Source organism: Poecilia reticulata, linkage group LG2 (assembly GCF_000633615.1).
Source record: "Poecilia reticulata strain Guanapo linkage group LG2, Guppy_female_1.0+MT, whole genome shotgun sequence".
In the NCBI taxonomy this organism is placed as follows: Eukaryota; Metazoa; Chordata; class Actinopteri; order Cyprinodontiformes; family Poeciliidae; genus Poecilia; species Poecilia reticulata.
In genome coordinates, this window is record NC_024332.1 from 31,025,324 (window position 1) to 31,037,389 (window position 12,066).

Here is a 12,066-nt window from a genome sequence, read left to right on the forward strand (position 1 = left end):
ATTTCTGCTAATTTAGATGAGCCGCATGTCAATGATGAGGTAGATAGCTGAAACTCCATTAATGAAGAACCGAGTCCAAGGTTACTAAATGCGCTTATGTTTGACAAAAGGGAGGATGAAGTCGGACACACTTGTAAAACAGATCGTTGCAATTTGATCAATAAGATTGAGTTTAACACCTGCAAGACACTTTAGCAAGTTAGTCGAATTTGATTTATGGTTATTTTTAAATACACTTCTAACTAATGATTAAGATAATTTACCTTAACTGATCGGGCCTCGAATGCTGWCAAAGCTAAGAATTGTTTTCTGATTTCGGCACAAAACGTTGCTGAAACATTAACAGAGCTTTTTAAGGTTAAATAAAACCAGTTGGACATGTTTTATTGTCATATCTACGTTAGCAAGCTGAAAAAGGAAATATGAGGAGAGTGTGTCAGGCTGGGGGAGGGAATGTTACATTAGAAGGGTTTAGAAACTGTTCTGTATTGCTGTGTGAACTGTCGCACACACACACACACACACACACACACACACACACACACACACACAAAAGAATAATGAAAAGAATAATGAAATAAAATAAAACAAATCTATTCCACGGAGGTGCATATAAGCCCTTTTCCTGACAACCAAAGCTAGAATGTCTTGCTTATTGCAGCGACTGTCTCAAGGTTTAAAAGCCCCACTTTGGCTTGACTTTAACATAGCTACGTGGCTAAAGTCGTTAAAGAAGAACTTGAACTTTTATTATCACATGTACAGAAACTTTCTCAACCAGAAAACTTGTGAAAACTCTCCACCTTCATTTATTCATTCAGTGTTGCTCATTACATATCAGCCTCACTGTTATGGATGGAATTTTGGACACAAGGAATGAGAAGAAAGATGACTGAGTCAACATGTTCAATGGAATTAAACTTAGTTTGGATTTGTTATTTAAAAAAAAGTAGTAGCTACTTAGTAAACAAGGTGTTTCTGTTTTCACTTATTATTTCTGCAAAAAACTATTTTCCTCCTGAAATGAATGACGTGTCTAATTTAGTTCAATTGAAACTTAGAATATAATATTTTTATTCTAAGTTTTATTAAGGAAAACAAACTAATATGTCTGATTGAAACATAAGTAATTTCACCGTCGAATATTGAATACCTTCCAAAATTCATTTGTACAGTGTGGCGTTCGAATAGTGTCGAATTCTCCGAAAAAACAGTTTGAAAGCAAGTTGAACAATGTGTGGACACACCCTGTATGCGTATGAAAGCCGTAGTTTTGGACAACATCAATGCACACGTACAATTGGGTTTAGAGTACAATGCAATATTATCATTCTTTGGCAGGACGCATGGGAAAATAGGAAACATACCGAGCAAGAGCTCACAATCTGTAATCGAGTGCGTCTTCTCTCCAACTGTGTTGTGTGATGTGAACATTTGCCTGAATCATTAAGCATAATTCCTATCAGAGATGGAAATGTGAGTTCCTCGCAGAATCACGTACAGAGAAATGATACGGTCGTTGTGTTCTTCTCTCTGTTAAAAGTTATTTGTGAGAGAACTGCCGTTTTTAATTAAACTGTGACTATTTGCTCCACCGCGGATGTAGATGGGAACATTTCGAAACTGAGTCAACACTTTTTATGAACAAAACATTAAAGATAGAAGAAGAGGAAGAAGAAGAAGAAAAAGAAGAAGAAGAAAGTTGTTGGCCAAACCAAATCCACCGGAGCTTTTCGTGCTGATGTGTGTAATTATAGCTGTGCCTTTTCCCGCAGCTTTAGGGCCTTTATACGAATAAAAAAGGTGGCTTGAACAGCCTGTAAAATGGAGACCACAAAGAAAGAAGCAACAGCAGCAGCAGCAGCAGATCTGTTACCACAGCAGCTCTGAATCTTTCATGTGCGGCTCCCATAATATGCTTATGTTGCGCTTTATATGAAAGAGGAGTCGATCCTTGTGTTTCCTTCTTGACTCTCGGTCACCTTGGTCATGTTATAGGTTCTGTGATCAAACTTATATTCTTAATAGCTGAATGGAAAAAAAAAGTTTCATTAGATGTTGTAATTTAGAGGTTCCAGTGTGAGAAAAGCTGCCTGTTCTGGTTTATACCAACATAATACCCCATGGATTAATTTTGCTTTGTAAGACTGAGACAAGGGTGGGTCGGACAACATATTTTGCATATCACGTGATTCCGCATTAACAAATCAACAATTACCTTCCCTTTATTCTTCTGGAGTTGCAAAAGGACCTTGCAAGAAGGCGGTTTGTGCAAAGCTCCATGGAAATGTGTGAACGGAATCCCTTAAATCCCGGCTATGTTGGTTCTCTGCTGAATTTCGCTGCCCCAGAATCGCTCTACTTCTCCAACCTTTGCGGCAATGGGGCCCACATACCGGGGCTGCATCAGCTCCCTGCGTATGGCAGAAGAGAGGTTTGCGCGCACCCGTGGTCTCCTTCAAGTTCGTGTGCGGCGGCTCCTCCGACTCAGAGCCGCCCCTTCGGAGGCTTCTGCCCGCCGTTTCCCAGCTCCGCCGGCGGCCTTGTCAAGGAGCGTGACCACGCTCGGTGCTTCCAAAAGACCGAGGAGGCTGGCAGGCTACAGGAAGCAGTGTATGCTGCGTCGGAGCACGGGATCCGTGGAATCTCAGAGTTAGAAACTGAGTCACACTGCTCTGAGACTCAGCTTGATCCGGATTCATCAGCGCCTCTGAGCGGCACCAAGCAGGAGCACAAACCCACTGAGGCGCCATCAAATAACCCGTGCTCCAGGACCACATTTGGCCAAGGTGAAGGACAAAACAAAGACTACTTTACTTGCGTATTTCAAGCATAGTTAGGATAATTTGCCTCTTTTTAACCCTTTWAATCAGTTAGTTACTAACTAAAACCTGTGGTTTGGACTTACAATTTTARGAAACGGCTCCGTAACCCCCTCTTATACAGAGCTTTTTGGAAAGATCCAAAATCCAAGAGTTTRCTTTTCACACTCTGTGCTATGCAATTATGACATGCAAAGATATATTCTGTTCTGAAACAATCATTGTTATCTATATCAGTAGTATATAGCATCGAACYAAAACAAAACCCATTAAAACACAATAAATATAACAGTTAGTATATGGAGAATACTAACTATAAAATGGAATATAGTGATACAAATGGGAAATTGGTCCCGCATTATACATAACAATGCAAATCTGCGAATAAAAACATTAAAAAAGCAACAGAAGATGAAAGTGAAAACTCCCAAAGTAACGTTTCRAATATGACGTATGAACAGCCATACGTTATGGCAGCCACGGTGATATGTGCACGTAAAGTACAAACTGGAATCGACATTACAGGAAGACGCAAGTGCTTTTTAATAATTCAAAAACTTYGAGGAAAGCATCGCTCGGGCTCTTGCTGGAAATTACAACTTTCCAGTTTTCTTTGTTAGCTTAAAGTTTGGACCTTTCCTCTTTTAATTTCCCAAGGACTAGTATCAGGAATATGCGAAAAAAATATATTGATTCACGCTTCAAGTGCAGCACTTTACAACCCAACAGTAAATTATGGAATTACAAGATAACTAGTGCATCGACATGTTTTTGCTTTGGACATTTACAGGCTGTCAGAAATTGGATTCCTGGTGCGTTGGATGAAAGAGGTGTGAAAAAATATCTGCTTCTGAGTGTTTGATGATCAGAACTGATCCAGAGAAACTCGACTGATTCAGGCCTCTGGCCCATTGACCAGTGCAACTCTTGTAATTTGCACCGCTTTTCTGWCTTTGCACTTCTGCATCTTTCCAGAACTGAGTTCATTTAAGACCCACTTCCTTTGGGACAATAGAGAAATGCATAATGAAATCCATCCAATTCCGTTCGATTACATGAACAGATTCAGAAGTTACACACAGTCCAATTTGACCGTAATTCTAATAAAATACAGTCCAATTTAGTTGAGTTACATTTACCAGTGGGGAAATGTTGCCTATCCTTTTAATCATTTTTTTCCCCGTTGAATTCATATGTTTTTTTGTTGTTGTTTTTTTGGGGGGTGTTTTTTTTTTTTTTTTCCAAAAGCGTGAAACCTGTCGCCTCTCTTTCCTCTTCAGGTGCCCCCTGGTGCTCCTCACACATGAAAGCCCGAAAGAAGAGGAAACCTTACACGAAGCACCAGCTCGCTGAACTTGAGAATGAATTTCTGCTGAACGAGTTCATCAATCGCCAGAAGAGAAAGGAACTGTCAGACAGACTCGCACTAAGCGACCAGCAGGTGAAAATCTGGTTCCAGAACCGCAGGATGAAGAAGAAGCGCCTCATGATGCGTGAACACGCTTTCGCCACGTACTGATGTGACCTTTGGACTTGATCCTGAACCGGCTGGGGAATAATTCCAGACTTGCTGTGTCGTCCCTTCTCTGTTTTCTGTATGTCTCCGCTGGTATTAAATTGTACATCTCATTTTTTTTTATTATTTGGAGTCGTTGGAAGGTTCTTGCAGCGGATTATTGAGCACAAAGCGCACGACTGCCTCTCTATACCGACCGGTTCTCTGATCCTATATTTKCTCCTGTCTGTTTTCTGTCTGAGACAACAAAAGCACTTTGGCTATTTTTAGGAAAGGATGGCAGGAAATGATTGCTTTWGCTCAAACCAGGAGTATTTTCGCTACACAAACGGGCACACTGTTTCACGCAAACACATTTTGTTTCATGGGACTAAAGTAAAAAAGCTTAAAATATTAAGATATAATGCTGGTATTTCTTATCGTAGAGCGCAACGTTCTTATTAGCTCAAGCTAAATCATAACTTTTGTAAAAAAAAATCAGGATCCCCCTTTTTTTTAAGTACGAAGTTGTATTTCGCGTGAAAGTTGTCTTGTGATGACTCAAGTCGTTCCCTAGTATAACATTACTGTCAAGATTGAATGATTAAAAGTGGTAAAAAATATGACCTAAAAATGTAATAAATGATGTCGTGGTTGCATGTCCTTTTTATCACACGTTTCGGCAAATCAAAATTCGTGCCCGCCTATTTCATTCCTTTCTGAATCTACTTTATAATATTGTTATTTTTTTTGTTTATTTATTTCTGGCTGAGCGAGTCTTTTGTTTGGGTAACAATTCAAACGAGCAATACGAGTTAATGTGGAAGAATTTGAGGGTGCTCCATTAAACAATATATTTTTTGTCTTTTTTCCCCCATATGGTTGAAAAGTGACTCTTGGTTCTTTTATTTAGTTTAATGCATGTCGAAAGGACATTTGAATGCCTCTTTGAATGTTTTTTTTAACACCAGAAATGATGCATCTGTGGAATTCTAAAGAAAATCATGAACAGTCCCCTTCACGGACAGTAGGAAAAAATGGGTCGGTAGTCAGGACGCAACACCGCATCTGCAAATAAACCTAATTTTAAAAAATTTGTTGTTGAATATTGTTGTATAATATATATGGCGATGTTTATGCGTGTGTCAATCAGATATTCAGACATTTGCTCAGTAGAATCTGTACTGTTTTTGCTATATTTAAATTAGTTCTCTCTGCAGCTCTGCAGAAGTGAAACAGTAGTGAAGGAGCCAGAATTTACAATCGCTCCATTGCTTCAAATGCGTGCAACAAAGGGGGTAATCATTATTTTTAGCCACATAGATTCCATAATATCATCTTTCCTGGATATTACGTTATGCACCATATTTGTTGAATTCACAGTCATTTAATAAACCCCACTGCGCTTATTTTTAAAATAAGTTTCCAATTCCACTCAGCAGTCTTGCAGGAGTGAAAAAGTAGTGGAGAAAACAACGGATGCAGGCTCTATCACTACCACTACTGTTTGACATGCGCACACGCAGCGATGAGTAAATGTTATTTTTAGCCCACAAGATCTCCATAAAATATTATCTCCTGATAGAATATCCAGCACTCAGTTTGATACGAAATACCCCAGCGGYTAATACCACCTTGTTTATTTATCTGCGTAAATCTTCCTCGACGTGCGTTACACACAGCAGCCGCAACCATCACCCACAGTGGGCAATTCCTGTGGCTGCGACCTATCGTGTCGGGTGTAATTCAATAGTCAAACACCTCCCGAGTATCTCTATCACGCTTGGTGCACATTAAAAGTCCCCAAAGCAGACGCACAAGCGAAAGTGTTTTTATTATACAGAAAAACTGGCTTCTGACCGTGATTGAGAAGTGACCCGGTGGTCTCATATTGTCATTCCAAGACACAGATAAGAAGAGACTGAAGATCCTGCTTTGGGAGTGGGTGCGTGGGGATGACGAAACAGCAAAGGAGCAGCGTGGGAGACATATAACAATGGAGAGCGTCCATCTGTGGCTGTTCTGCACATAATCAAGTTCTCAACACCGCATCGATGGAGCTTAGTTATTTCTCTGACACTTCACTCACTCTTTAATGTGCAAGAAGAGACGAAACGTCACATTTGTAACTACTGTCTGATTTAAAATAATAAAAATAATAATAATAATGCACTTTTACCATATTTTCCACTCTCAATGAGTTTGTATGTATTTGGCATTTTCTTTGTTTTAACACCTCAATACACACATTTTAAGTGCTGTAAATGCATTTTCAAAGCATTACTTATTTGTAGCATCATATTGCTGCTTCACTTTGCTCTTGCTCCTAAACATAAAAAAGGGATGCAGAAAGAAAGTTAAGGTCAAGTTAGCACGACTGCGGCTTCAAACAGTCCGAACAAAAATGACGCGTGTTTTTGTGAATGCAAAAAGGATTTTTACTTGAAGAATCCACGTCAGTCTTCAGTACACAGTTTAGGATTTTACGCAGTGAGTAAATAAGAGGCTTTGCAACACTATCATAGAAGGTTTTAGAAATAATAGAGCATATATTTTGCATATGTTCTATTAAAAACAACCTTGAGCCAACATTGCCTGTAGTTCACGTCTACTTTTGAGAAATTGATTTGAGGAAGTATTTTGGTGCAACTGTGTTACAATGTTAAAAGTAATAATAAAATAACACTTTTGCCACAAACAGATAATTCATACAATTAACCCTCTTAATTAAGTCCACGGTTCTATGAAAGTCACCACAATTCGGGGTTGTTAAATTGTCAAAATAATTTGCAACGAATAAGGACTCCTGTGTGTTTTTCCTATACAACTTCAACTTCCAGTAATCAACAGCTATGCAGAACTGCATTTGCAGTACTGCATAGCTGTACTATGCAGTACTGCATAGTACAGCTATGCACTTGATTTCAAAAAAATCAAGAACAATAGCAACAAAAAACGTGATTTCAGAAAAATAGAACTAATTCTAATTTAATTTAGTATTTATACTTGATGGGCAACAAGTTCCTCATAGTGTGGGTCCAGTCAAAAATGATCATAAAAGAGAGAGACCAGAGAGTAACGTACAGGCAGAAATCCTCACTGTTGAGTTAAAGAGGATGCCTGAAATCGTGGCGGTTTTGATTATGCAAAGCAGCCATCCAACAAACGCAAACTTTGGTTTCTTTCACATCTACTTGTTGTGGTGCCTCTCAAAGTGGCGTATACTGAACCAGAGGAGTTTGAACATATTTTACCATGTAAAGCCCTTTAGATGCGTGAATATGAAATTTCTGAAAAGCTTTCTGTTTTGTGAGTAATAATAATAATAATAATAATAATAATAATAATAATAATAATAATAATAATAATAATAATAATAATAATAATAATAATAATAATAATAATAANTAATAATAATAATAATAATAATAATAATAATAATAATAATAATAATAATAATAATAATAATAATAATAATAATAATAATAATAATAATAATAAAGCTAAAGAAAAACAATACTCACAATTCCAAACAAAATATTGTTCGAGGCTGGAGTGATGAGCTATCGTCCCCCCGTGTTTTTAACTTGAGTTTTCCCACCGAGGAAGGAGGCGAGCTTTACACGCATGGTTGCCTGCGGGGCAATAAAACGATATGGTTGCAGAGGAGACTTGTTGGACATCACCTAGACACGGCAGACGGTCAAAGCCAGTTGTTTTGGACTTGGCAGTGCAGAATGTGTCCAGATATTCACATTTGAATCTACATGATTGTTTTTTTCCCCGGCTTTTTGTTCTTTGTCTGGATAATTTTTTACCTATATAAGTATTGGATTTATTTATTTACTTACTTATTTATTTGTTTAAACTTTTTTTCTTTTAAAATGAATCAGTTTGCAAGCTTTCATACAGATTGAGGCATTTGATTGTTTCCATTGTTGCACCAGTAACTCCTGTTTTCCATCACGCTGCTGGCCGTTGCTATTTGTCTTTTAATTAACATAAACACCCACTTTCTTCAGATCCTTTTGCTTGCTTTATTTTCTTTTTTCTTTTTCTTTTTTGCGTTACCGCACATTGCTCATGAATTTAGTATGAGATTTACCATTTGTCTGCAAGAAAACGTGATTCTGCAGTCCTGGTGACCTTGCATTAAGCGTGCAGATCATTTTTCAACTGTTGCTTACAGACAATGCATTCTCTAAATTTACTGACGCATTGAGTGGGTGTGGCTGCAGAGATCAATCTCCAGCGAGAATGATCCTGCTGTACAGCATTAAAGTCAATATTCCAGCAATGGTTAAAAAATGTCCCTTTTTTTTTCTATGAGCTTTGGGGCAAAAAAAGGGCTGGAGAGGAGTTTCCGTTGCAGCCAGGCAGCCAATAGAGTCTCTTGTAAGCGCTCACATGAGTTGCTTTTTTTTTCCATGCTGTTTTTAATGACTGATATTGATGTATGGTAATTTCTTAGCTGGATCACATGACACAATTACCTCAGGAATCGATCAAGATGTATTGCAGGTCTGCCTGCGTTTCCGATTTTTCCTCTCTGTCGGGGTCTCTTCGCACACCCGCGGCGCTACAGATGGACAAAGTTTAACGCGGCCGCGCCGCCAACTCCGTCCCTCTGTTGCATGGAGGAAAAAGGAAGAAGAAAAATGACGGAATTCGACGATCGCAGCTGTGCGTCAAATATGTTTTTGCCCAGCTGCACTTATTATGTTTCGACGCCTGATTTCACCTCAGTCTCCTCCTTTCTACCGCAGACTACTTCGTGTCAGATAAATTTCCCCTATTCGCCAAATATAGCCCAAGTCCAACCTGTTCGAGAAGTCGCGTTCAGGGATTATGGACTGGACCATCCCAAATGGCACTACAGGGGCAATTACGCGTCTTACTACTCGGCGGACGAGATAATGCACCGGGAACTGATTCAGTCGTCGAGCGGCAGGGCGGATGTGATATTTAAAAACGAGTCCCTGTACGGTCACCACGGGGGAACCAGCGCGCAGTGCAATTTCTTCGCGGGAGTGGGCCGAAACGGTGTTCTTCCCCAGGGCTTCGACCAGTTCTTTGATTCTCCTAACACGGAGCACCCCAAACAAAAGGCTGCAGAGACTGCTGCCCACGACCACCATGACGATGCTGATGCCACGAACATCAGCCAGGCTGTAACCAAACTGGAGCAACAAAACGCAGAGCCTCCCGGGAGCGTCGACGAGGACTCGTCTTCCAACTGCGGCGACCAGAGTAGCCGTCAGAGTGAGTCTAGTCTGTGTTTTCCCCTCATTATGCGATGAACAAAAGATGTTCGGAGCGTCTGGGATGCACAGTGTCCACCTCCGTGACGATCCGTGGGTTATATGCAGCTTTATAAGCATGCAAAAGCTTTTATATCCCAATAAGATTTACTTTACGGTTGTAAAGAAATTTACAATGGGAAACAGTTAAAGCAACCGTGCTTTAAGGTTTCCTGCGTGCAAGAACAATGCAATGTGAATTGATTTAACTTAGATTGATGGCGCATTAAAAAGTGATCATTTTGGCGGAGGGATCAATATTTTAAAGGCAGATTTAAGATGGAAAAAAATGGGTGCCAAAATACGCATGACAATCAGGTCTTTTTTATGCAGATAACCTCTGAATTGTGTGTGTTTGAGTGAGTGAGTGTGTGTGTGTCTATGCGTGTGTGTGTGTATGCATGCGCGAGCGTTCGAGCTGTCTGCTTAGGTTTGTGTGTGTGCGAGTGGGAGAGTGTGTATACGTAAGGGCCTTCCTACCAATAAAGGCCTGGCTAAATTATTGCATTTTTTTTAAAAACACAGTTTATTTCACTTAACACTCGGTGATCCTGGACACTAACCATACCTTTCTTCTCATGCAGGGGGGTTGGTTGGATTTTGTTCACGATTGTTTTTTTTTTCCTCTGTTTTGCAGGTTCATCAACCAAGTCCAGGAAGAAGAGGTGTCCGTACTCCAAATACCAAATCCGAGAACTTGAACGAGAGTTTTTCTTCAACGTTTACATTAACAAAGAGAAACGCCTCCAGCTGTCCAGAATGTTAAACCTGACAGATCGCCAGGTGAAGATTTGGTTTCAGAACAGGAGAATGAAGGAGAAAAAACTCAACCGAGACCGCCTACAGTATTTTACTGGAAACCCTTTATTCTGATATCTGAAGCTTGCTGTAGCATCCAAAGACACACACACACACACACACACACAGACTGAACTGAAAAAGCTTCTTGGTACTATATAAGAACTGAAAGCTAATTTGCCACATATTTTAGATAATTGGTACGTTTATTTTGAGCTGTTCATCCATTTATTGGCTTCACTGGCAATTAAGTCAATCAGAATATTTTCATTGTTATTTTGAATTTATATTAAATATATTCCTCCTTCTTTTCTTTTTTCCTTTTGTAGATATATTTGTAACGTGCATGTACTAGATGTTGTGTATTGTTAAATGATAAGCAGAGAAAACTATTCTCATTTACAAAAATACTCACGTGAGGCTAAAAAGAAAAAGAAGAAGAAGGAAAACGATTTTGTGTTATACTTTTGAGGGGGTTGGGGTGAAACATGAAGGAGCGCAATTTCAGTTTGGTGCTAGAAGTCTTGTATGATCCCGTTGTTTCCTCTGCTTTGAAAAACTGGATTGTTTGCTAAACCTTGAACCGTCTAGACAGCATAATAAAAAGTAGCTGTAAAGATCTAAATAAGGGGCTATTGGACTSTGGTGTTTCAGCCCCCCAGACCACATGAGGACAGATCTTCCATCCGGTCTTAAAGAGCTTTCACTCCACATTCAAGCGCATTTCTATTGGGTTTCCACCAGATTCAGATTTTGTTGTATTTGTTTTGTTGGATGTTTTTTTTTTTTTTTTTCTGTTGTTGTTGTTCTTGTTGTTGTTTTGGTATGTCACGGACTTCTGGCATCACCTGCAAAGGACTGGGAAGGTGCGGGAGAAAGAGATTTTTACAGGTTTTTCTTATTTTCGAGTTCGCTTGAATGTGCTGAAAACGTGTTGTGCAGCTTCGCTTTACAAAACTGTTTTGCAAAAAAAAAAAAAAAAAAAGAGAAAAAGAAAGAAAAGTCTCGACTGCAACAAGTCTGTTTACAGAAACCTGTTAACACTTGCAATGCAGAGGAATAATTAATGTAGTCTCACTGTATTTTTGAGCTGCATTTAAGTCACGAACGAACAGGAATTAATGTTAAAGTTATTCCTGATTCCTTTTTTCATGCACTCTAATTTCCCTGGGTCGTGATTTTATTCTGGCATGAAAAATGGATCACAAACTGCGTGGTGTGTGTGTGTGTGTAGGTGTGTGTGTGTGTGTGTGTGTGTGTGTGTGTGTGTGTGTGTGTGTGTATGTGTGTGTCTGTGTGTTTTTATATTCACATTGTATCCACATGAGGGCAGACTTTCATATTTAGTTGAATGGAAATGCAGACTCGGGCAATTTTAATATGTATCCAACATGGAAACCAGTCCGAGGTGGAACAATCTGTTCTGCCCAGGGATTACTGCGATTTTATTTTTAAGCAGTTCCTTCAGCTAAATCATCTATTAGGCTTTTCGCAATCTCTTTCCTTTCAGCCTTCCAGGCACACCCATAAAAACACTTGTAAAATTACCAATAAATGAAAAAGAAAAAAAAATACATTTTTGCATCAATTATTATTATTTTTATTAATTATTTTAAATGTCTGATATTATTGCTTATCTGATATTATTGCT

The 12,066-nt window shown here is 39.1% G+C and overlaps 2 protein-coding genes across 2 annotated transcripts; both read left to right on the top strand.

Moving 5' to 3' along the window:
- Positions 1–2,236: 2,236 nt before the first annotated feature.
- Positions 2,237–4,451, top strand: hoxd12a (homeobox D12a). The gene is made up of 2 exons (XM_008398932.2): positions 2,237–2,789; positions 4,103–4,451. The coding sequence occupies exons 1-2, from the start codon at positions 2,282–2,284 to the stop codon at positions 4,339–4,341; spliced, it is 747 nt and encodes a 248-aa protein (XP_008397154.1). The 5' UTR covers positions 2,237–2,281; the 3' UTR covers positions 4,342–4,451.
- Positions 4,452–8,773: 4,322 nt separating this feature from the next.
- hoxd11a (homeobox D11a) lies at positions 8,774–11,976 on the top strand. The gene is made up of 2 exons (XM_008398921.1): positions 8,774–9,579; positions 10,255–11,976. The coding sequence occupies exons 1-2, from the start codon at positions 8,952–8,954 to the stop codon at positions 10,488–10,490; spliced, it is 864 nt and encodes a 287-aa protein (XP_008397143.1). The 5' UTR covers positions 8,774–8,951; the 3' UTR covers positions 10,491–11,976.
- The last annotated feature ends 90 nt before the right edge of the window (positions 11,977–12,066 follow it).

What these genes read in the sequence shown, in the direction of transcription:
- hoxd12a (XM_008398932.2), top strand. Translation starts at nt 2,282, where the DNA reads ATGGAAATGTGTGAACGGAATCCCTTAAATCCCGGCTATGTTGGTTCT. An exon ending in CAGGACCACATTTGGCCAAG is followed by an intron (nt 2,790 to 4,102) that starts GTGAAGGACAAA and finishes TTTCCTCTTCAG; the next exon opens with GTGCCCCCTGGTGCTCCTCA.
- hoxd11a (XM_008398921.1), top strand. Translation starts at nt 8,952, where the DNA reads ATGGAGGAAAAAGGAAGAAGAAAAATGACGGAATTCGACGATCGCAGC. An exon ending in CGACCAGAGTAGCCGTCAGA is followed by an intron (nt 9,580 to 10,254) that starts GTGAGTCTAGTC and finishes TCTGTTTTGCAG; the next exon opens with GTTCATCAACCAAGTCCAGG.